Genomic DNA, 23,497 nt, shown 5'->3' on the forward strand with positions numbered 1-23,497 from the left:
TCATGCCTTCTCCTGGACATTCTGTTGCTGGGCTCCTCTGGAGTCCCCTGCTGGAGTTCCCTTTACCTACAGGGCCTCGGCTGTGTGCGGCCCTGGGCTTCCCTCTGGCGGCAGACGCCTCTTCTCTCTATCCCCTGGCCGTCGCCGTGCCCCTGCACCACACCAGACCCTCGCTGCCCCCAGGGAGCCTCCCCCCAGGGTTAGCTTAGTGGAGAGTCTGTGTTCCCAGAGCTCCTCGAGAAAAACACTGTCCTTGCCTGTTGCACTCAGCGGTATTATTCCTGAGCTCCCTCCACCTCAACTGATGTTCTTGTTCACCATGTCAACACTCTGGGGTTCTTCTCAGCATGAAACCCTGATGGGTCTGTGAGCTGACATGGAGCAGATTCCTGCTTGCTTAGAGCATGGGCAGGGCAGAGAGTCCTGGCCGGGGAGCTGCACCTGCTCGAGGAGCCAGCCACCAAGGGGTGGGGGGTGGGGGCTGCATTGCCTGCCTGGTACTTAGCAGGTGGACACAGCTGAGGGGCACAGTGCCACAGGCAGCCACGGGGCAAGGCGAGCTGGACTCCAGGAAGGGCCCAGGGGTGCATGCATCCCTGCCCCAGGGCAGTGGGGCCTGCCTGGGTCTCAGGCTGTGCAAGGTCAGGCCCGGGGGTTGAGCGACGAGGGGACAGTGAGAGGCCAGCTAAGCAGCCAGCAGGCAGATGGCAGGGCCCATGGGCCAGGCAAGGACGTGCACTTCATCCACTGGCAACTCTCAGAGAGTTTGAAGCAGGAGGGTGGTGGGATCCGTGTTTGGAAATAAACCTAGCAGGCAGAGGGCGGGTGGGTGTGAATGGACAGGTGAGCATGAGGCCTTCCATGCAGGTGAAGGCGGGCAGGACAGAGAGAGGACAACCCTGGTTCTGGCCGGGTGGCCAGGGTGGAGACCATGGATGGGAGAGGACGCGGCAGCAGCAGGTTTGGGGGAGAATGGACTTGGGGCAGGTGGGCCACGGTGGAGGTGCCCTTAGACCTTGGCAGGGATGCTTGCTCACAATGTGTGAGTCCCTTCATGGATGCCGGGGTGATAGGCCAGTTACAGGGGTGGGGGGTGGGGGTGGGGGCAAGGGGTCCCAGGAGAGGATTCTCAAGCCACACTAGATGGAGGGTCCTGCAGAGGGGAGGCTGCAGTGAGCCAAGGGCAGGGAGGTCCTCTGAGAGATCTGGGCCCTGGGCAGTGCAGGAGCCCCTCTGTGGGGAGGGTGAGGACGTGGACAGCTGGCTGACCTCTGAATGCACCTCCTAGAGCCAGGGTGGGTGAGGCAGCAGGGGGGTGCTGGCAGAAGGTGTTAGAGGCAGGCTGAGGGACCCAACGGGCCGAGCCCTCAGAGTCTTTGTCCAGCTTCCCTCCAGAGGCTCCAGTCTGCAGGTTTCTCATGGGGAGGGCAGAGGGATCTGTGGGGCCTTGTCTGAGCCAGGCCCAGGTGGCACGTCAGGTGCCCACTGATGGGCAGAGCCAGGAAGAGTCTGCTCTGGGGCAGGTCCGTGACCTACGGCATCCCCAGGCCCAGGGCAAGATGGTAAGGGTCTCATAAAACCCTCTGCCATGCTGTGCGGTTCCAGGATCGAGTGGCAAAGTCAGGCCATCTATCACCATGTGAACCAGGCACCAGGCTTAAGCTCCAGAGGCCTCCAGGTCCCTGTCCGTGTCCTCGCTCGGTGCGCGCGGTGCCTATGACGGGGCAGGGAAGGTGGCAGGAGGGTGATGGAGTGCACACGAGGAGGCCTGGCTGCCCTCCCTGCCCTTGACCTCCCCTCCCGGCAGCCTAACCTGCTCCCACTCCCTCTGCCCTGATGGTGCCACAGGCTCCTCCCCACCCCCCCGAAAAAGCGGCCAGGAGAAGGATCACAACGCAGAGAGCACAAGGTCCCATTTATTGGAATTTTAAAGACAACAAGACGAGAGGAAGGCCTCCTCCCGCCCTGAAATAGTCTCATCCTCTCTGCCCTAAGGGCTCAGCACAGGGACAAGGCCCTCACCCCTCAGGGCCCCCAGAGGGCAGCACTCCAGGGCGGGGGGGGTGGGGGGGACTCTATGCCAGGCTGGGGTTGGGGGCTGGAACAGGAGGGGAGACGTGCACCCTCACCTCTTGGCTCGACCCCTCTCCCCTGGGACCTGGTGTTGCCCCCAGACCCTGGGGTGGGCTGGCAGACAGGGCTCATGCAACAGTGAGTGGGCAGCAGGTGGCCTGGAAACCGGGCCCCCACTGCCCTTTGGCGGGGCCGGAGGGCGAGAGGGGGCCATGCTGGCCGCAGCGGGTCCACACAGAAGTATCTGCAGTGTACACACAGGAGGGGTGGGGGGGCCCTCGGTCCCGGGCTGGGCCCGGGGGGGCGCGAGGAGAGGCGTGACGGTGCTGCCCTAGCAGGGGCAGGGCCCAGGCCAGCCACGCCGCCCGGTGGGGCCCCGAGCACAAGCTACTCCTTGGCGCGGCCGATGATGGTGAGGATGTACAAGAAGATGTTGATGATGTCCGTGTACAGGTTCAGCGCGGCAAACACGTACTCCTCCGGGCTCAGGGACAGCTGCTTGTTTCCCAGCAGCAGCTGGGTGTCCACCGCCAGGAACTGGAGGCGATGGGCAGCACTGGTGAGGGACGAGCCTGCCCGCCCGGCCCCCCCGCCCAGCCGCCCACCCCCGCACTCACGCAGGTGAAGAGCAGGGCGCCCAGCGAGGCGTACACGATCTCCAGGATGCGGTTCCGGATGAAGATGCAGAGGATGGCGAAGATGACCAGCACCACCAGGCTCACCAGCAGCACGCCCATGCACGAGGTGAAGTCGTAGCGGGTCTGCGGGCACAGGGGGGACAGGAGGCCCTGGGTGCCGGGCCCCCGCAGGCGTCTGGGCCCTGGGGGCCAGCAGCCCCGCCTTCAGGGGCCCTCACCTGCATAGAGAAGATGACCACCGTGAAGCAGACCGTCGTCGTGATGCCCACGGCCATGATGACCGCCTCAGTGTTGTAGAAGCTGGCAATCATGCCCACCATGTAGGACAGGCTGACGGTCAGGATCGACTGTGGGGACACGAAGCCTCGTGTGTGGGGAGCCGCTGCCCACCCCTGCCCCCACCCCACCCCTCCTCCTGTGGCTGCAAAGTGCGGTAGCGCGGGGGGGGGGGGGGGGGGGGGGGGGAGGGGGAGGGAGGGCTGCGGGGCCCAGGGGCTGGGGTTACCAGGGCAACGAGGTTCCAGGGATGCTTTCGCCGGAAGTCTCCACAGCAGCTGAGGACAATGAGGGAGATGAAGAAGACAGCATAGGACACATAGTACGTCCACACGTTCTCCCGGACGAAGCCCTTCACCTTGCCAACAAAGGTGAACACGGCCACAGTGGACAGCGTCACGGACAGCTGCAGGGTCAGCACCAGGAACACCTAGGGCGGGAGCCAGCTCAGAGCCCTGCCCAGCGGGACCCCTGCCCCCCTCCCCCAGCCTCTTTTGCCCACCTTCCGGATGAAGGCCTGGCGGATGCTCTTGTCATCCCAATTGGTGGCAGGGAAGTCCTGGTTGTCGTAGTAGGACGGGGGGCCCTCTTCATGGTAGTTTCCATGCTGAGGTGCTGAGGAGCAGAACGGGCTGGGTCAGCACCACGGGAGGGCATCTGGAGCCCCTGCGCCCCCCACCCCCCACCGGCTGCTTCCCCTCTACTACTCACAGTCAGGGTCCTGTGCCGGGAAGGCCTGTGGTTGTCCATAGGGGTTGGGGGGAAAGGGGCTCTGCGGATACGGCCCCTGAGGGTAGCCCCCTTGAGGGTAGGGACCCTGAGGGTAGCCTCCTTGGGGGTAGGGGCCCTGAGGATAGCCCCCTTGGGGGTAGGAGCTGGGGCCCTGGGGGTACCCTGGCTGGCCATATGGAGAAGGCTGGAAGGGGGCTTGTGGGTAAGGGGCTCCAGGGTAGGGAGGCATGGAGGGCTGGGGTCCCCCAGGATATCCAGGGTTGGGGGGAGGATAGCTGTCTCCAGACACCAAGAAACTCTTTTCATGGGGCATGGCCTCAGATTCTGTGGTCTCCCCCTAGAGGAGAGAGAGAGAAGTCAGCTCTGCAGTGACAAGTCCCCGGAACCAGCCACCGCGGCCCCGCCCCACCTGCTGCAGGGAACCAGGACACAAAGGGGGGCATTCATGACTTTTGCCCCCAGGGCCATTGGCAACCCCAGAGCAGAAGGACCAGGAGAGCCAGTGGGGACCCGTTAGCTGGGCCTGGGGCTTCGGAAGGAGCCGTTCTAAGACGACCCCAAAAGTGGAGGAGGGGACAGGCAAGACGATGACTTCGTCAGCTTCGGGATTTTTTGGTTTCGGTTGTTTCTTAGGTGCAACTGGGGGAGGTTCATGACCGCTGCTGGAGTCTCCCGGGTCAGAGCTCAGCCCGGATCGGGGCTGGGGGCGCGGTCAGGGAGGTGTGGGGGTGTGCCCGGACCCTCCCCTTAGCCACCCTCCCCTTAAGCAGCTTTAAGGGGCCAGAGCCGGCGGCTATTTCTATCCCAGGAAATCCCCAGGCCATCTGTGAGCAGCGAGAGCCCTGACCCTTGTCCAAAAGCAGGCCCGACTGCCCCTCGCTCCCAAGGTGGGGGGCAGCAGGCCTGGATCAGCTGTCGGAGTGCCTGCCTGGAGGGTACGCCAGGAACAGCGGGGTGCGGGGGTGTGTGGGGGATGGAAGCGACCAGAGGGCGTGCGGGGGAACAAAGCAAGCGAGACAGAGAGGCGGGTGGGGGCGGCGGCCACGGATCCCGCACCGAGGGCGGATGGGCCCCGCTGCCCGGTCGGGGGGCGCTCTGGACACGGGTCGCTGCCGCCCCCGCCCCCCGCCGGCCCAGCGGCCGGCCGCCAGCCGCCCGCCGCAGCGCCCGGCCCGAGCGGGCCGAGCGGGCAGTGCGCCCCGGCGGGACCTACCGACTGGCCCACCGCGATGCCGCTGGTCTGCGGAGGGCCCGCGCGGGGGCGGCCGGCACAGCGGCCGAGCGGGTAGATACGCTGCTGCGCTCGGGCCAGGGACTCACCACTCGCGGGGCGCCTCCGGAACGGTGCGCACGGTGTCCGGTGCGCGACCGCGCGGTCGATGGCCGCTGCGCCCGCACCCGCGCCCGCACCCACGCCCGCACCCGCTCGGCGGCCGGCTCGGCTGGGCCTGCGCCTGCGGCTCCGGAGACGCTGCGGGGCCTTGTGACGGGGCGGGGACTGGGGGCGGGGCAGGGGCGCGGGGTGGGCGGGTCAGGGGCGGGGCCGGGGCGGGGCCGGCCCGGGGTAGGACGGGGCCGGCAGCAGTAGGAGCGGGGCTGCGGGGCCGGGCTCTACCGGGAACTCCGGGATTCTTGTGGTTGGGTCCTACCCGCTGTGGCCGCCTTGCTGGCTCCTTTCCGAGTCCCAGGCCTGCACCCTGCGTCCCGCACTGTCCGCCAAAGTGTCGGCTTGGGCCGTGGGGGCTGAAGATCCTAGAGGCAGAGGCCCGGCCTGGCTAATTTGGTTCAGGGAGTTCCTAAATTTGGGATGTGCTGAAGCTGCCAAGGACCCTCTATGCCTCCATGGTCTTAAAACACCACTTTCCCTTTTCTCTCGCCCTTTCATCCGAGTCTATCCCAAATCAAGAGGCCTGATCCTTTAATTGCCCCATCCTCTCTAGCGGTCATCGAGACCAAACTAGACCTTTTAACCTTCCTGTCTTCACCACATCTTCACAGTTTGTAAAGGTGGCGTTCTTAGCCCTGTTTCATCACCAGGACTGGAGATCAAGTCGGCTTCTTCCCCTGGCTCCAGCCGTGCTCCTGAGGCCGGCTGACTGCCACGGCCGCCGGGATGTTCTGTAGCAGTGCCTGGGGGCCCGTTCTTGGAGGCTTGGCCTCGCCCAGACCTGCAGTCGTGGGAAAATGCTCTGTCCTGTGCCCGTGGCGTGCTGGTTCACCGTGTCAGACCGGGGACTAGCAGGGGAAGCTCTGAGCTCTCACTCTTGCACGTGTTGGTGTTACAAACACACTCGTCGCAGCTGGTTCCAAGCTACCACGAGTTTAACAGCTGGTTCACAAACATTCCTGAAAACGTAGCCGCCTGTCATGGTGTGATCCGCTCCCGAGCACTGCTTGCCTGCGGCTGGCCCTGTGCACCAGGGTTTGATGTAACACGTAAATTATACGGTGTGCTGGAAGGTGATCCGTTCCACGAGAAGAGAAGATACGGGGCAGGCAGGGATGGGTTCCGGTTTGTAGAACCAGAAGCTCATGCAACTTAAGGGGCTCACTTTGAGAAAAATAATTAAAAATGACAACTATGAAGTTGAGGTCAGGGCCTTGGTCGTTAGGGCCTTAGGTTGAAGTTAAATCTACCAAGAAGAGTGTGGTGAGGGGAGTCATGGGGGGTGGTAGCTGGCTGGCTCTGTGGGAGAGGCCCATCCTGGCAGAGGGAAGGGCCACTGCTCGGGCGCTGAGGTGGGAGGCTGGAGCTGGCTGAGCAGGGGGCAGTGCAGGGAGGATGGGGACAGAGGGGGTTGGGGCCTGGCTAGGCCGAGCCTGGCAGGGCCCCCAAAGGACTTTGGCTTTTAGTGTGAGTCACTCTGGCTTTTCCCATGGCCCAAGCTGTGGGTGCCACTTCACAAGGCTCACCCTGCCCTCTCTGTTGAGGGACAGTGGGGTGGGGTGGGAGTGGCAGAGGGAGATTAAGACAAGAGGTTACTGCAGTGATCCAGGAAAGAGATGATGGAGGCTCAGAGCAGGGTGCTGAGTGTGCAGCTTGGGGTGCGGGCTGGACAGGTCCTCAGTCCCCTGGAGGAGGAGCAGGAGCGGGCTGAGGGGTGGGTGAGAGGTGGGAGATGGACAGCAGCAGTGGGGGCCCCTCTGAGAGGCTGAAAGCAGATGAGCAGGGGGAGGGGCGGTCGGTAGCAGGAGCGCAGGTGGATTCTAAGGCGGATTCTAAAGGTGCAGCCTGGGGGAGGCCGGGCACCACCTTGGGCCCTGTCTGTGCCTCCGTTTCCCCTTGCTGCAGCAAAGTGTCTCCACCTGCAGGGCCAGTTATGATGACAGCAACGATGGTATCGGGCGGGAAGACTGGCGGGAGCGCAGACCAGAGAGCAGAGGATGGCTGTGCTGGGCGGGGTGGTCCAGGGCAGGAGCTGCTCCCCTTCGGCACGCAGGCAGCATGAGACCTGGTCACCTGCTAGGTGTGAAAGGTGAGGAGTCGGGTTTGGGAAGACTTCGGGCAAGAGATGACTGCCAGCCTCAGCCAGGAGCAGGCTCCGGGGAAAGTGACAGAATTTTGAGGTCCCTGAGTGGGGGGCCAGGACTCAAGACCCCTGGTGGATTTAGTAGGGAGGGTGATTGGCCATTTTGAGGTTCCCAGGGAGAGGCCAGTGGGAGTAGAGGACCACCAGGGGCCTCTCTCCACACCCTCGCAGCCTGTGAGCTGGGGCTGGTAGGCTGCACTGAGGGGTCAGGCCTGGCCAGCACCCCCCGGTCAGCTAGGGGCTCTTTGCAGGCTCAGGGGCTGGGGCTGGGGTGGAAGATTCTGCAGGAGGGGCCTGCCCGAAGGAAGGAAAGCATCGAGGAAGTGGTCCCCCAGCCCCAGCTCTGCAGGCCCCAAAGTATCACTGTGGTTTTCCTGTCCCAGGCCTTCTGGCTGCAGAGCAGGCTCAGGGGTCCTGGCTGAAGGTAGGGGCTGGGGCAGCTCAGGGCCTGCAGAGTGTAAGTTCTGGATGTGCCCCTCCCCCACTGTGAAGGGGGGACTGTGGTGCCCCTACCCTCCCCACCCGTATAGGCCTCAGGGTTGCTGTGGCCGAGGTGGGGGTGGGGGGCAGCAGTGGTGCTCAGTGGGCTGCCCCCTGCCATCCCGGAGGGGCTGCTCGCGCCCTGCTTCGAGGACCGCCGTCGCTCTGGGGGAGGACCTGTGTTGAGCTGGCAGAGCTTGGCGGAGGGGGCACACTCACTTTTCAGAAGTCTGCAGGTGAGGGGGCTGGTGGAAGGGGCAGCCTGAGGGCCCTCTGCTGGCTGTGGGCCCCGACGCCCCACTCCACCCCTGCCCGCAGGTGCAGGGAGGGTCTCGACCTAGGAGGGGCACATGCTCTCCGGCGCTGGCTGAGCCTTAGGCCAGCCCCACCATGTGCCCCTGCAAGCCTGCTGCTCCCAGGACTGCCCCCCAACACCGCCCCCCCAGCAGCTAGAGCAGCACAGCCAGACCCTGCTGCGAGCCACGGGGCACCCAGTGCAGCCCCGCTGTGCCCTTGACAGTCCCCGCCCACACTGGGTCCTGGCCCAGCTGCCCCAGCCCCTTTCTGAGGCAGGTAAGATGCAGGATTGGGGCAGACGTGCCTGTTGGGGGGACGCTCGGAGCCGACCTGCACCCTCCCCCACAGAAACCTGAGTCCTGGAGGAACAGGCCTGGGCCCTGGGCCTGGAGGGGACTGGGGTGTCCCAGGACCGAGCTGTGCGTGTGGTGGGGGTATCCCCCCTGAGGGCCTGCTGCTGCAGGACGTGTACCTGGAGACTGAGCCCCGCGGTAGCAGGGGACCCCTGGGGGGCCTTTGCAGCCTGCCTGGGCACCTGGGCGCGGTTGCATCCTTCCAGGAGCAGGAGGGTGAGGGGAGTGAGATAGACTTGGTGGCCTACCCCTCCCTACCCCTCAGAGCCCTGACGGGCCTTCTGTCCTTTCCTTTCCTCCAAGTGGCCGAGTGAGTCCTACAGCAGGACTCCCAGGGACAGTGCTCAGAGCTGAGACTGGTCCCCCACTATGACGTCCTGGAGCCTGAGCAGCTTGCCAAGAACACCGGTGGAGGGGACTACCTGGTCAAGTTGGGGCCAGGGACCACTGAGCATGCTCTTCTGGAGGCTGGAGGGCCAGTGAGGGCATTGAAGGGTGCAGGGCTGGTGACACTGAGGAGGCTCTGAAGAGGAACCAGGGCAGACAGGAGCCTCCCTGGGGACGGGTCCCCTTGGGTCTCTTGGACAGGCTGAGCCAGTCAGCTTGGGGCTCATGGGGTCACCGGGACAGGGGGCTGGTGAGCCGGAGCCCATGGGGTCTCCAGGCCCAGTGGGCCCAGGGAGATGGCCACAGGGTCTCTGGAACAGGTCCCCCACACACCCTGCAGCCCCCAGACCGCACAGGCAGTGACCAGGAGAAGGTGAGGCTCCCTGGGGACCCCAGCACACCCTGTGGCCCTTTCTTGACCTCACCTTCTACCCTGCCCTACACTTGCACCTGTTTTGTGGCCCCGTACCCTTCGCCTTCTCTCCATCTTTTGCCTGACTTATCCTGTACCCTGGCTGGGCTTGGCTCCTGACCCCCCATCTCTCCCAGCCCCCAGAGGAGGTCTGAGCACTGCGGGCCACCGTGGAGGGCCTGGGTGGGAGGGCTGGCTGGCTATCTCCAGAGCTGGGGGCCGGGCAGAGGGCTCTGAGGAGCAGCCAGAGCGGGAGTCAGTCTCCAGGGCTGGGAGGGGGCCCAGGTGGCCGCAGGAGGAGCTGCCACGCTGCGGTGAACCCTGCAGGAGGCAGAAGACGAGCTCGTGGGCGGGGGAGCGGGTGGCCTGGCTGGTGGTGCGCGTGGCCTTCGGGCAGGATGTGGCCGAGCCGGACCGGGCACTGGGGACTGCCTTGGAGGTGCACGTCCAGGAGGCGATGGTGGGGTCCTGGGGCGGCATGTGGCCTGCAGAGCTGGGAGCCCGTCTGAGCCATGCCGTGGTGTGCGTACTGCCCCTTGGGGTGACAGCACCGTTCTCCAGGACTCGGGGGCCCAGCCACCTAGCAGTGCCGCCGGCTGGCCCCCCGCATCAGGGTTTGGCCTTTCTCTTGGCAGCTTCAGGCCTGCAGCCCGGCTCGGGGAAGGTGGGGTGGGCCAGCGCCCTAGGCATGGCCCGGACCCCCTTTGTCTGCAGGTGCCTCAGCAGAGGCTGAAGGGTTCTGGGATGGGCTGGGGTCTGGCTGAGAGTGGCAGGAGTGCCGGATGGTGCTGCGGGTCTGCCCTGACACCTGGCGGCTGCTCACGGCGGGATCCGCATCGTCCAGGTGAGTCCACACTCTTGCTCAGACAGGGCTCATGGCACAGAGCCTGTGGGCTGTCACTCTAGCCTATGTCAGGGTTGGGGGACGAGGCCCCATGGGGCTCGCTAGCTCTGGTCCCTGCTCTGGAGGGGGGAGACAGAAGGGCCTAGACGGTAGGGGGGCCCGACGATCTGACAGGCCCGGGCAGGGGTCCCCGTTTTGCTAATTACAGCCGGGTGAGGGTGGAGGGTGGGACTGCAGACCCGGCTCCTTGTCTCAAGCATGGGGTTGGGGCGCCATCTCGTGGCCACTTTGAGGATTACTCATCCCGCAGGTAAGGTACCTGGCGCGGTCCTGGGGATCTCCCCGCAGCAGCTGCCCCAGCCCGGAGAAGGCTTGCTGCACTGTTTTTATTTGCTAAATGTTGCAACTCTGAGCATGGGTGTGTTTCATTTTTTTTAAACATTTTTTTGAGATTTTATTTATTTATTTGACAGAGAGAGGGAGAGCGTAAGTAGGCAGAGTGGCAGGCAGAGGGAGAGGGAGAAGTAGGCTCCCTACCGAGCAGGGAGCCCGGTGAGGGGCTCGATCCCAGGACCCTGGGATCATGACCTGAGCCAAAGGCAGACGTTTAACGACTGAGCCACCCGGGCGCCCCTATGCGTGTTTCAGACAAACACTGGAGCCACGGTGGGGGTGGGGGGGTGGGGGGTCAGAGTGACCCCCCGCCTATCAGGCAGGGGGAGGGAGAGGCTGCGGAGGGCCTCAGGAGGCGATGGGGGCGTGGGGGGTGCGTTGCACGGGCAGAAGGAGAGGCTGAGGAGGAGGCTCTGCTGGTGAGTGAGTGTGAGGGCCTGGAGCTGACGCCGAGCAGGTCCAAGAGTGACCGCCAGGTGAGGACGGGGACCAGAGCAAATGAGCTGGTCAGGTGAGGAAGGAGGGCAGGTTGAGTGCTTGCCGTGTAGACAGGCAGGAGGAAGGAGCCGTGCAGAGCCCAGGCCAGCCAGGCACTCCTGACTCTGGATGCACAAAACTGGGGGTGGGCCGGGCAGCGGCAGTGACCCCCGGCGGGCAGCGGCGGAACTTCCGGCCCTCCCCAGGCTGCCCACACCGCTCTTTTCCTGCAGGTGGTCGCTCCAACTTCAGAGGGGGTCCCTTTCCTCCGGGTTTGGACTCAGCAGCTCTCACTTCTGCTCTTCGGAAACAGAGGTGTCGCCCGCGCTCCCCTGGCGGGTTTTGTTAGCTACACGCTCTGGATTCCCCCAGTCGGCGCCTGCGTGAGTTCACATGGCACACGTGAACTTGCTTTCCATTAACAGCTTCGGAGACTGTCTCTCGACTTGCTCTATGGAGGATGAGGAGAACAGGCTCCCCTTCTCCTCTCCCTTACAGTTTGGTCGGTTGCATTATTTTCATATGTCATCAAGGTTGACAGGTGTCATTTTCTATTCTGTGATTACCCTGAGGCTCCGCGCTTGGGCCGTACTTTGGTGGATATATAATGATAATGGAAAAGCATTTACCATTGAACCAAAGAGGAAACAAGGAAATGAAATCCTAGTTATTAAAACTGTTCCACAATGGGGCGCCTGGGTGGCTCAGTCGTTAAGCGTCTGCCTTCGGCTCAGGTCATGATCCCAGGGTCCTGGGATCGAGCCCCGCATCCAGCTCCCTGCTCAGTGGGAAGCCTGCTTCTCCCTCTCCCACTCCCCCTGCTTGTGTTCCCTGTCTCGCCGTGTCTCTGTCAAATAAATAAATGGAATCTTTAAAACAACAACAACAACAACAAAAACCTGTGTTTCACGAAAGAGAATTATGCAAGGGTTCAAAGACCAATGGCTCTTTTTTTTCTTTTTCTTTACATAGGCTCCACGCCCAGTGTGGGGCTTGAACCTTGAACTCATGACCCTGAGATCAGGAGTCACAGGGTCTACTGACCGAGCCAGCCAGGCGCCACAGGACCAGTGGCTCTTAATATTGATTGACTGATTGATTTGACAGAGAGAGACACAGCAAGAGAGGGAACACAAGCAGGGGGAGTGGGAGAGGGAGAAGCAGGCTTCCCGCGGAGCAGGGAGCCTGACGTGGGGCTCGATCCCAGGACCCTGGGATCATGACCTGAGCTGAAGGCAGACGCTTAACGACTGAGCCACTCAGGTGCCCCTTAATTTTTTTTTTCACTTTCATTTTCCCCCCCCTGCGTTGGTACTCTTTATGCTCCCTTGTCCCCTTCCTGCACAGATTCTTTGTCTGTTTAGTAGAGGAATCTCCTTGAGTGGCTAGTCAATATCTTGGACTTTCACCTTTATTTTGCCTTTTACCATTAGAGGTAATTTACAACTGTAACTGGTGTAAACTTGTTTTTCAAATGAAAGTTGCTGTGTGTTTGAGACATTTCTTTTAAGTTAAATAAGCACAGTGAGATCTTGCATATCTTAATATGTCCTTATTTTGTCCTCATTAATAGTTTAGGTGGATATAGTGTTCAGGATCAAACTATGTTTTCCTTCCAATCTCTGAAAGACATTACCCTTTCTCTTTCCTCTTAAAAAACTTTGTTTTTGGAAAGTTAAAAAAAAAAAATCCATCTATGGTCTCTCAGCATCCAGTAGTATTGGTGGTGAGCATGTGGAGTTTTTCCAAGATGTTTTTCCCATTTGCATATTGACTTAGGGTGTGTGCCTGTCCTGTGTATGTGCGTCTGGATACTTCTGGAGTTTTCTTTTGCTTTGAAAGTGAGAGTTTCCCCGGCAGGTAGGTGCCGAGGATGTATGTTTTGCCATTGTCCTTCTGGGCCTTTTATGGATCCTTTCCACCAGCAGACGCCCCGCTCAGGGCAGGGAAACTGTGCTCCCTCACTGGCTGGGGCTGGCCACCTGTGCGCCACCTTCCTGAGGAGGTCCTGCGGGCAGACCAGACACCCCTGCGCCTCCACCCTCCCCATGGGGCCCTCCCAGTCCCCATCTCCTTCCTTTAGCTCTGCACTGGGGGGCAGTTCCCTAACTCCACCTCCTGACCTCATCACCCAGCCTACCCACTGGACTCCACTCTGAGATTCCATTCCCAGTGTTTTCAGACTGGTTCTTCTCACACAGCAAGTCCTGCTGCATGGATGTAATTTCTTTTGCATCCCCCTGAAGAGATGAGTTAGAATTTCTTCAGAAACTGTTTGAGCCGCTGAAGTGGCTCCCTTGAGGCTGGCTGTTGGTCTTCCCGGTACTGAGAGGTCCAGGACATCTCGGTGTTTCAAGGGAAGTCCTGTGGGCAGTATGGGCACCTAGCTCAGCTTTGCCCTGCAGAGGCCTGGCTGTGGGTGCTGAGTTCTGGGGAGTGCTTGGGTTTGTCCACCTGCAGGCCTCCCTGGAAGGACCAGACTTCCCTGGAGGGAGCAAGGCTTCCCTGAAGCTGTCCAGTGCCACTTGGGGCCCCATCCAGGTGGCTAATGTCTGCCCAACGTCTGCAGCTGGACAGAGCATGACTGGAGCTCTGCCATCTCCCCAGACCCTGAACTCCACCAAGAGAAGGCTCTTGGTTTCCAGGCTCAGGTCTGCGGCGGGGTGCCCAGGGGGTAGGAGGGTCTCCTGATAGCCTGGCTCTGAATGGCCTTCCGAGGGTGGAGCATGTGAGTGTCTGCTGCAGCAGCAGGTCCGAACCCCACGGGGAGCACCTGGAACAGCCCCCTGAGAGAAGCCCGGGGAGCAGGTCCTGTACCACGGCCCATCAGCCTGGGCAGTCCCCGACACCTGTGCGCAGGGCTTCGACCATAGCGAAGGAGGCCTTAACAGTGAGGCCAGGTGCTGGTCAAGGGCTCTGCCGACCCTGGACGACCTTGGCCCTCGTCTGTCCCCCTGCAGGCACACTCTATGGGCAGGAGCCGCCTCCCTGCCCCTGTAGGACCGCTACTTGCCCCCCAACGCTGATGGCCACAAGGTGGTGTTCGGAGCACGGGTGCTGACCGGCGACTAGGGGCAGGGTCCTGGAGGCCTGTGGGAGCCCCCCCGCCCCCCACTGCGGGCCCCTGGCCACATGTTCCCGCGCCAACAGCGCAGTGGACTGCCTCCGCCAGGCCAGCATCTTTGTCATCTTTCATGAAACTGAGGCGCTGCCCACCCACCTCATTACTTGCAAGCACGTGCCCTGGGCTTCCCCAGGGGACTCCTCTGGGCACTTGGGCCACTTCCCAGCCCCCTAACCCCCCCACCTCGGCCCAGTCCCTGGCTGCCGGCTCCCTGGGCCCCGCTGCGCGCAGCCTTACCGCCCCCTCGGCTGCCTGAGTTGCCCCGGGGGGCGCCCCTGCCGCTGGCTGCGGGGCGTGGACAGGCGGGTGCGGACCCGGGGGACCAGGGCTGTGTCCGCGCTCAGGGCCGGTACCCGCCGGAGCCGGCCCGGCCACCAGGGGTCAGCAGAGCCCGGGAGGAGGGTGGGCCAGCTCGACCCCGCCCGCCTCGGCCGGACCCAGACCGAGCGCGACTCTGTTGTTTGAATAAACGTCTACGTGAAACCAGGCGGCGGGGCCTACGGGGCCTCTGGGTCCCACCTCTGCTTGGGAGGTGGGGGACCTCGGCGTGGCCAGGGGCGAGGGCCGGCGGGCACAGTCCGTGGCTCCTCTGGGGCGGCCTTGAGCAGCGGGCCGAGGCCGGACCAGCGCGCACCCCTGCGACCCCACGTCGCCTTAGTGACACGCACGCTACCCAACAACGTCTCCCTGCCTACCGGCCCGCCCTGTACGCGCGGGGAGGGCTGCGCCTGGCGACAGCGGCGCGCACCAGTCGGGCGCTGCGGGCCGAGCGGAAGGCGCGCTCCAGCCCGTTGCCTCGGTGAGGCCCCGGCCCGGCGCGCACCCGGCCGCTGCGACCGCACGGGCGGCGCTCGGTGGGGGCCGGGGCGGGGCTCCGTGGGGGCCGGGGCGGGGCTCCGGGCTCGCCCCGCCTGCGCAGCCTCCGCGGTCTCCCGGCCCAGCAGTCTGGCTGCGGCGGCCGAGCCTAGCCGAGCTGAGCCACCAGGCACGTAGGACCGGGGCCGGGATGGAGAGGCGCGCAGCGTGCGGGAGCTGCGAGGTGGGGTTGGGGGCTCGACGGCCACAGGCGTCCCGGAACTAGGGGCTGCGTCGCGGCCCATCCTCCCTCCGGAGGACACCACCTCGGCGCGCCCAGGACTGCGGAACTGGACGGGCGGTGCCCGGAGTGTGGGCAGGAAAGGCTGCTGGGGAGGCGCGGCTGACAGCGGGGTGCCGGCCGGGGGGGCCCTGGAGCAGAGGTGCGGGTGGAGGAGCCTGTGGGAGGCGGGGCGGGGTGGCCCCCAGCTCGGTGCCCAATGTCTCCTCCCCAGCCCTTGACCCCAGGGCGGAGGCACAGAGTCCACATTGTGCCCCCACTCTACCCGGCCCTGCCGGACAGAGCCCCATTCACCTCTCGGACGCCAGCGCTCTTGGGGACCCGGAGCTGAAGAGCGGTCACGCGTGGGTGTGCGTGTGCTCCGGCAGCGCGGGTGTGCGCGAGGCTCTGGGCGGGGGCTGGAGGGGAGGCCCGAGCTCCCGCGGCCCACGCCGCTGCGGCTCCAGATATTTATAGGCCTTCACTGCAGAGCTCAAGGTGGGACTGCGCGGGGCCGGGGGTGGGGAAGGACGGTGGAGAGTCCTAGAGGCTGAGACAGCTTGGAGGTAGAGCCCAGTGTCCAGGGGATGGGGCCGGGACCCTTCCCTGATGCCGGGGTGCGGGAAGGGAGTGCGCTCAGTGCTTCCTGATGGTCGGGCTTGCCTGCTGGTCTGGGTTTACAGGGGAGGTCCAGGTTTGGGACGGAGCGGGGGGCGGGGAGGGGGGGCGGTTGGTGTCTGAGTGATGGGGTGAGCCCCCAGGCTGACAGTGTGGAGGGGCCAGTGTCCTGGTGATAGACAAGGGAGTGAGGTCAGTGCTGGGGGGAGGGGTGTCTTTGTGCAGGTGTCCCGGGGTGAGCTGGAGGGAGTGAGGCCAGTTGTGGGCGGGAGCAGAGTTGTCAATGTCTGGGTTGGGGGGATCAGTATGTGGATGCAGTGGGACACAGGAGGGGAGTGGGCGTCAGTGTCTAGGTGATTAGGGTGGAAAGGGCGCGGTCAATGTCTAGATCAAGGAAGTGTCTGGTTGGTGTGCAGTATCCCCCTAAACACAGAGGTGTGACCCCCTCCTGCTCCCTCTCCAGGAGGCCATGTCAGGCGAGGACCACGAGGGGCGGCCAGTGGCTGAAGATGCCAGCGGCTCGCCCAGCCCTGGGGACACACTGCCCTGGAACCTGGGGAAAACACAGAGGAGCCGGCGAAGTGGAGGGGGCTCCGGGGGCAACGGGAGTGTCTTGGACCCTGCCGAGCGGGCAGTCATCCGCATTGCAGGTAACGCTGAAGGGCCTTGTCTGCCCAGTTTGGACGTTAGCACTCGCTTGCTGGCTGAGCACCTGCTGTCGGCTACCTGCGGGTGTCAGGACCGGGAGGGGAGGCTGACGGGCTGGTCCCGGCGGACTCTTCGGTGGCAGGTGATTGCAGGCCCCACAGCGCCACCTGCTGGCCCCCTCTTGTCAGCTGCAGGAGGCCTAAGGTTGAGGCCTGAGGTTGAGTCCCCGGCCGTGGCACCATCATTGGCTCATGACAAGGAGCCCGTGCCCAGGTGCCATGATACTGCCTTGGGCTTCTGGGGCAGAGCCGCCTTCCAGGCCCCTTGCTCTTGGCTGCCACCAGTAGCAGTGTGGGGAAGCACACAGGAGCGGGAGAGGAGGGGCCCCCTGGTTGGCTAGGGCTGCAGCACCTGCGTGAGCCGGGTCCTGCCTTGGCCTCCAGCAGCTGCCCCTCTGTGGAGGAGGATGGGAGAGGCCCAGCCAGAGGCCCCTGAGAGTGTGGGGTGGGGCAGCTGGAGAGTGGGCCCTCCCCCTGGGAAGTGGGTGACCCAGGCTGGAGGCCATCAGGCCGGCTGTGCTGGGAAAGGGAGGAGCCAGCTGAGGGTCCTCGGCCCAGGCTGCAGAGTGCTGACCCCACCCCCCCGAGGACAGAATGAGGGTGCAGCGTGTGGAGGGCAGGGCCGCCCTGGCAGGTGGCCGGGAGCGCACACTGAGGCAGGTGGGCAGAGGCCTGAAAGGCCAGCTGCTGACGGAGGACAGGACTGCAGGCAGCGAGGGGCTCTGTGGGTGGGAGGACCGGCAGCAGCTCAAGGAAACGCAGAGGCTCAGGACAGCTTGAGGGTTCTGTGGGTGTATCACATATGGATTTTAAAGGAGGATTTTTACCCACGTGAAAGCGAATCATGAGTGTCTTTCCGCCCCCCCGGACCTTCTTCAGCGTCAGCCCCTGCCCCGGGGGTGGTGGCCTTCAGCTCTCCCTGCCAGGAGCTCTCTGCAGCCAGGGCCCCAGCCTGATGATCTCAGGACTGAGCCCGAGCAGTGGGGTGTGTGGTCACGGCGTCTGCAGCGGTTAAGGTTAGAGACGGACACTGCCCCCGCGCGCCAGAAAGGAGGGCATCTGCCCGCCTGGGACACAGGGTCTTTGCCCATTTCATGGGTGGGAAAGAATTTGTCTTTTAGTTTTACCAAACCTTTTTTTTTCTTTTTGCTGCACATTGCCTATTTTAGTCCTTTTATACTCACTTAAATTTTTTGTGATTTGAGGGCTCTTTTTATATCGAAGGTAGCAACTCTCACCTCCAGCCTCGCAGTGGGAGGATTCTCAGTAGCGGCGGAGGGAGGAGGGAAGGGGCGCGCCTGAGGGCGGCCAGGTGAGGTCGCCGGAGAGGTCGGGGCCGGCGAGGGAGGGGCCGCTAGGGACTGGGACCCGGCCGGGGGCGGGGAGGGGGTGCGCCCCCGGGACGCGCGTGGGGCCGCGGCTGGGAGCGTGCCCAGCCCGCCCGGCGCAGCCCTGGCCCCCTGGCCCCTCGCCCGGCCCCGCCCCGCCCGTGGGGCATCCTGGGTGCGGGGGCGGGGCGGGGCCGCCCCTTTAAGCGGCGCGCGGCCGCGGGGACAGTGGCCGCCGGGTCTGGAGGCCGCTGTGCGCCGCAGAGCCCGCCGCGACCCGCGCCCAGGCATGGCCGCCCTGCTGCCGCCGGGCCCGCCGCCCGACGAGCTGGACTTCATCCAGGCCTACGAGGAGGTGCGGGAGAAGTACAAAGGTACGGCGCCGGCGGCCCCGCGCATCCTGCGGACGACCTGCCGTTCGCCTGGGCCCTGGCAGGTCGGCAGCCTGACAGCCCGGCCTCTGACCCCTGGTCCGCCGCGGCCGGTCCGATCGCGGCCCAGGCACAGCCCAGCCCGCCGCCCCGCCGGTCCCGCTCGACACCCGCGGCTGGGCGCGCAGGGAACAGGCGGCAGCGCCCGGCGGAGCCCCCGCGGTCATGCCCTTAATAGGGCATCGCGCGGCGAGGGTGGTGGGGTGGGCCGCGCCGCGGGCGGGGGCTCGCGGGGCCAGTGTCCAGTGTCCCCAGTCTGTGCCCAGCAGACACGTGGGTCAAGGCCGAGCCCTCCCCTGTCCCTCAGCGGGGTGCCTCCCCCGTGGGGTGGGGGCCGCTGCTGCACTTGGCAGAGGGTCACATACTTGTGGCCTCTCCTCACATCCCCAAACGGGCCAGCCCCTAGGCTGCCACCCTCCTTTGGCAGGGACCTCCTTACACCCCTTCTCTGTCCCCTGGGCAGGCAGCTGTGGGCTGGGAAAGACAGGCCAACGCTCTCTTCCTTTTCAGAAGAACTGGCTCTGTGTCTCTGACAGACCCCCTTGCCCTGCTGCAGCGGCCCCCTGGGGTCTCTGGACCTGCCCAGGCCCTCGCTGTTGTCAGCAGCCTGCACCCCAGCGCAGCTGCCCGGGTCCCTGGGCTCTGAGCGGGCGCCATCACAGCCTGGCTCCTGGCCCACACAGGCTTAGGGCCCTGAGAGTGAGTTGCTGGAGAGGGTCGAGGCGGGGGCCTTGGGCAGAGCTGACCAGAGCTGTTTCCAGCTCCACATGGCTGGTTTTGCTGGCTCTGCCCCCAAGGGCAGCTCAGGGAGAGAGGTCCTGCTCGGGCCTCGCCTTGCTCTCTACCCACTGACCTCCCCCAGGCACGGAGAGGTTTCATAGGGCCTAGGGCTCGTCCCTGCCAGGCCACCCTCCCCTAACAGCTTCTGCTTGATCTCTGGCAAGGTGGCTGTGCCGTGTGGTTCTCCTGCCAGCGTTGTGGTCACCCCGTTGGCCTGGTCCTACCAGAGATGCTCCTGGGACAATGGGCTCCTGAGGGAGGGAGCCTAAGTGTGGAGAGGGCCGGCCTGCTGCTCTTACCTCCCAGAGCTGGCCCAGCCTTGGAGGGCCCATCTGGACAGGTCCTGGGCAAGGAAGCAGCTGTCCATGTGAACCACAGTTCTCCTGGCATACCCCAGAACAGAACTGTTTATGAAGTGGCCACTCTGTTTAAAGTAGGGACACCTACACGGAATATACACAGAATACATAGTGGTTTGTTCCAGAATCTTCCTTGGTGTGATCAGGGCACAGGGCTGCGTGTGGTCCAGAGCCAGTCCGGGGCATCCATCTGAAACATCCTGACCTGAGTAGCCGTGTTCCCTCTACCCCCTGGGGTGGAGATCTGCCTCCCAGGAGGGAGATCCGACAGGTCCCTGGGGGTTTTCCTGTCTCGGTGCCTGCCCTCCCCAGCCCAGCCTCCCCGGACGCCAGGCTTGATGTTGGACACACTGGGCGGTCTTGGCCCGTGTCCACCTCCTGGGCATGGTGGCTGGAGGCTGACAAGAGGGCAGTGGGCGACTCGTGCCTGCTTCTTGCCCGAGGGTGCAGAGCGTGGACGTGCCAGTGCTGTGGCCCAGCTCCCCAGTCGTGTGGCCATCGCTAAGTAGGAGAGCGGGTGCCGGGGGCTTGCCACGCAGGCCAGGCGTCAGAGGGCTCCTGGGTCATACCGGGCACCCGCATGACTCCTCAGTTCCTTGGAGTAAGGGGCTAGGTGGGTGCCTATGGCCGGCCCAGGGCTGCTGCCAAGGCCAGGAGTCGTCTAGAGGAGGCCACAGGTGGCTGGGCTACGGGCCACAGGTCTGACCCTTGTGCACCCCTTGGACCTACCAGAGGACCAAGGTCCTGGCCCATCCTGTCCCTGGAGGTGGAGGGCCACCGTGAGGGACGGAGGGAAGGCATGGCCCCTGATGTCAGCCCGTGTGCAGGTGGGGAGGAGGCCGAGCCCCCCTCTCTTGGGGCCCAGCACAGCACTCGCTGGCTCTGCCTCGGGGACTGCCCCCCAGACCTGTCCAAGCACTCCTGGTCCCTCACTGGGCCCATGAAGGGCTCTGGCTTCTGCCTCCTGATTTCTAGCCCAAGCTAGCTTTCACTGCCCCCTGCCCCGGCCCCACCCATGAGAAGTTCCTTCCCCAGCTGCCCCTCCCCCAAGTGATCCCCTCCCCCACAACACCCCAGGCCCCACCCTGGACACGTCATTCATTCCCTGGCTCTCCCCCTGGAAATCCCCAGTCTTCCCTTCATGGTCACTGCTCTGCCCAGAACATTCTCAGTTTCCTGTCTGCCTGAGCTCCTCCCCCTGCCCCCCCCCCCCCCCCCGCCTTCTCTCCGGGGAAGATTCCACGTGGGGCTGGAGCCACTGGGTCTGTGGTGGGAGAGCTCTGGGTGCCCTGTGGGAGAGGGACTGCAAGGGCTGTCCTGACTCCCAGTTCCCCAGAGCCTGGCCTAGAGCAGCTCAGAGGCTGGGTGTGGGAGGGCAGGGAGGGTTTGGGGTGAGGGAGAATCCAGGTGGGTCAGGTGAATGGGGTAAGGCTGCTGGTAAAGGAGCAGCCCAAGTCCCCTGTGGTGCTGTGTGCATAGGGCCAGGGGCCTGTCCATGGGTCAGGGCAGGGACTGGGGCCAGCCAGGAGGGCCTGGGGAAGCTGGGGTGGAGACTTTAAGGTTGTCCCGTGGGGCTGGGAGCAGGGTGGCCACAGAGTCAATGTGGATCAGAGAGCAGCGCCTGGGTGCTCTGACAAAGCCGCTGTGGTGGTCCCGGTTGGGGAGTGGCATGGGGGTGGGGTTGGGGTGGGGGGCAGGGCCTCCAGGCAGGAGGTCTGGGTAGGGAGCCTGCATGGCCTGGGGAGAAGGTGGGTCCGGAGAGGCCCTGGGAGGGGTATCAGCATGTCTGCAGGGCATGGGCCCAGCATGTGTGTTATGTTTTCTTCGAGACTCAGCTGGAGGGGCTTCCCCCCCTCCCTGGCAGGACTGGCATCATGCCCGGCACCCTCCTCACATGTCCCACCTTTTCCGGGCCTGGACTCTGAGCTGGGTCATGTGTCCCCGGCGCCACCCCAGGCCCTCAGCCAGCATTTGCAGGGCCTCGCGTGGGTGAGTGGGTGATCAGCACGGGGTGTCGTCTTCGGTGACCAGGGCTCAGCCAGCAGGAGCCAGGCTAGCGGTTGTCTGGGCTCTTTGGAGAGGACTTTCGGTCTGTGTTTACTGTCAAAAGTACAACGTGCTGAAAGGAAACAAGACAAAACAAAACAATGACCACACTATGGAAGTACAAAAAAAACCAGTTACAGTCACACCTCGGCCCCAGTCTCACTGGCTGGGGCGACCGCAGCGTGTGTGTGTGTGTGTGTGTGTGTGTGTGTGTGTGTGTGGTCAGAGGGAGGGAGGGAGGGAGGGAGGGAGGGCAGTGGTTTTGAGCATATTAAGAGACTTGTGAAACCATCACCACAGTCAATTCCAGAACACTGATGTCCCCCCACCCGGCCCCTGGCAAACCCCGATCTACGTTCAGTCTCTTAAGGGTTTGCCTGCATCGGACATTTCTCATAAGTGGAATAAAACCATTCGTATCTGGCTTCTTCTATTTAGCATGATGTTTTCAAGGTTCGCCTATGTTGTAGCGTGTGAAGGACGTCATTCCTTCCATGGCAGAATCATACTCCACGGTATAGATGTACCTGTTCTGTTTCCCTGTGCGTCAGTTGATGGACATCTGGGCCATTTCCACCTTCTGCCCATTACGAGTAATACTGTGGTGGACATTTGTGAGCAAGTTTCTGTGTGGACCCATGTTCCCATGTCTCCTGGGTAGACACGAGGGAGTGCGTTTGCTGGGTCATGTGGTAACTCTATGTTTAACTGTCAGAAGAACTGCCAGGCTGTTTCCCACAGCAGCTGCGCCATCCTGCGCTCCTCACAATGGCATGTGAGGGTTCCAATTTCTCCACGTCCTCACCAACACTTAGGCTTACCTGCCTTTTTGAGTGTAGACATTCAGTCCTGGTGGGTAGAGGGAGGATCTCATTGTGATTTTGACTTTTCCTGGTGGCTAATGACATTGAGTGCCTTTTCATGTGCCTATTGGTCATTTGTGTACCTTCTTTTGAGAAATATCTGTCCAGATCCTTTGTCCATTTTTAAATTGGGTTTTTATCTTTTTGTTGTTGAGTTGTAGGTGTTCTTTATGTATTCTAGATATATGTCCCTTACCAGATACAGGATTTGCAAAAATTTTCTGATTCTACGGGTTGTCTTTTTACTTTCTTGATGGTGTCCTTTGAAGCATAAAATTTTTAATTATGGTAAGTCCAATTGGTCTGTTTTTTTTTGCTTGTGCTTTTGGCATCGTATCTAAGCAATTACTGCTTATTCCAAAGTCATGACGATTTATGCCTAGGTCTTCTTCCAGGAGTTTTATAGTTTTAGCCCTCACATTTAGGTCTTTGATCTATTTTGAGTTAATTTTTTTTTTTTTTTAAGATTTTATTTATTTGACAGAGACACAGAGAGAGAGGGAACACAAGCAGGGGGAGTGGGAGAGGGAGAAGCAGGCTTCCCGCTGAGCAGGGAGCCCGAGGCGGGGCTCGATCCCAGGACCCCGGGATCATGACCTGAGCCGAAGGCAGACGCTTAACGACTGAGCCACCCAGGCGCCCCTATTTTGAGTTAATTTTTAAGTGTGGCATGAGGTAAGGGTCCAACTTCATGCTTTTACTTGTGGATATCCAGCTGTCCCAGCACCATTTGTTGGAATGATTATTTTTTCCCCAAGGAATGCTCTTGGTCCCCTCAGGCCTTTTCGTGGGCACTAAATATTCCATTACCTAGAAGCACCACAGTTTATTTTGCTGGTCCCTTTACATGGACATTTGGGCTTATTGTTAAAAATTATTCTATTTCGGGGCACCTGGGTGGCTCAGATGGTTAAGCGTCTGCCTTCGGCTCAGGTCATGATCCCAGGGTCCTGGGATCGAGTCCCGCATCAGGCTCCCTGCTCAGTGCAGAGCCTGCTTCTCCTTCTCCCTCTGCCATTCCCTCTGCTTGTGCTCTTCTATCTCTCTGTCAAATAAATAAATAAAATCTTTAAAAAAAAAAATTATTCTATTTCGGGGCACCTGGGTGGCTCAGTCGTTGAGCGTCTGCCTTTGGCTCAGGTCCCGTGATGGAGCCCCACATGGGCTCCCTGCTCAGGGGGGAGTCTGCTTCTCCCTCTCCTGCTCCCCTGGAGCGTGTCTCTCTCTGTCAGATGAATAAAAAATAAAAAATAATCGTTAAAAAAAAATGATTC

General features: G+C 62.7%; 3 protein-coding genes across 8 annotated transcripts in view; 2 read left to right on the forward strand and 1 right to left on the reverse strand.

The window, feature by feature from the left end:
- Window positions 1-1,900: 1,900 nt before the first annotated feature.
- Window positions 1,901-5,195, reverse strand: GRINA (glutamate ionotropic receptor NMDA type subunit associated protein 1). 2 transcript variants are annotated; one of them, XM_036105634.2, is made up of 7 exons: window positions 5,040-5,195; window positions 3,699-4,056; window positions 3,490-3,602; window positions 3,217-3,417; window positions 2,930-3,058; window positions 2,691-2,834; window positions 1,901-2,610 (listed from the first exon to the last, which is right to left on the reverse strand). In XM_036105634.2, exons 2-7 carry the CDS (start codon window positions 4,030-4,032, stop codon window positions 2,461-2,463), a joined length of 1,071 nt encoding a protein of 356 aa, XP_035961527.1. In that variant the 5' UTR covers window positions 4,033-4,056; window positions 5,040-5,195; the 3' UTR covers window positions 1,901-2,460. The 2 variants fall into 2 exon arrangements, with proteins under 2 accessions (XP_035961527.1, XP_035961528.1); XM_036105635.2 differs by having other exon boundaries at window positions 4,933-5,190.
- On the forward strand, window positions 4,693-14,190 carry PARP10 (poly(ADP-ribose) polymerase family member 10). Its single transcript, XM_078071649.1, is given in 17 exon segments — window positions 4,693-5,202; window positions 7,780-7,921; window positions 7,924-7,965; window positions 8,048-8,092; window positions 8,095-8,168; window positions 8,170-8,302; window positions 8,375-8,464; window positions 8,467-8,595; window positions 8,683-8,893; window positions 8,895-9,128; window positions 9,506-9,638; window positions 9,893-10,022; window positions 10,806-10,891; window positions 11,126-11,275; window positions 13,689-13,798; window positions 13,853-14,029; window positions 14,031-14,190. Coding segments are annotated over 17 exon segments (2,556 nt in total).
- A 1,444-nt stretch (window positions 14,191-15,634) lies between these two features.
- Window positions 15,635-23,497, forward strand: part of PLEC (plectin) — a 56,655-nt gene continuing 48,792 nt past the window's right edge. For 2 of the 5 annotated variants that reach the window (XM_036105643.2, XM_078071887.1), the window contains exon 1: window positions 16,173-16,359. In XM_036105643.2, the coding sequence (XP_035961536.2) occupies window positions 16,179-16,359 (181 nt within the window). In that variant the 5' untranslated portion in view covers window positions 16,173-16,178. Of the gene's footprint in view, window positions 15,658-16,172; window positions 16,360-18,018; window positions 18,119-23,497 lie in introns of those variants that run through there. The other 3 variants (XM_036105656.2, XM_036105661.2, XM_078071886.1) reach the window with 2 other exon arrangements.

This window comes from Halichoerus grypus, chromosome 5, assembly GCF_964656455.1.
Source record: "Halichoerus grypus chromosome 5, mHalGry1.hap1.1, whole genome shotgun sequence".
Classification (NCBI taxonomy): Eukaryota; Metazoa; Chordata; class Mammalia; order Carnivora; family Phocidae; genus Halichoerus; species Halichoerus grypus.

Bases quoted from the DNA above. Each gene is read 5' to 3' on its own strand.
- GRINA (XM_036105634.2), bottom strand. From the start codon at position 4,032: ATGCCCCATGAAAAGAGTTTCTTGGTGTCTGGAGACAGCTATCCTCCC. The intron at 2,835-2,929 runs GTGAGGGCCCCT...CTGTGCCCGCAG, and splicing joins TGGTCATCTTCTCTATGCAG to ACCCGCTACGACTTCACCTC. The intron at 2,611-2,690 runs GTGAGTGCGGGG...CATCGCCTCCAG, and splicing joins GCGCCCTGCTCTTCACCTGC to TTCCTGGCGGTGGACACCCA.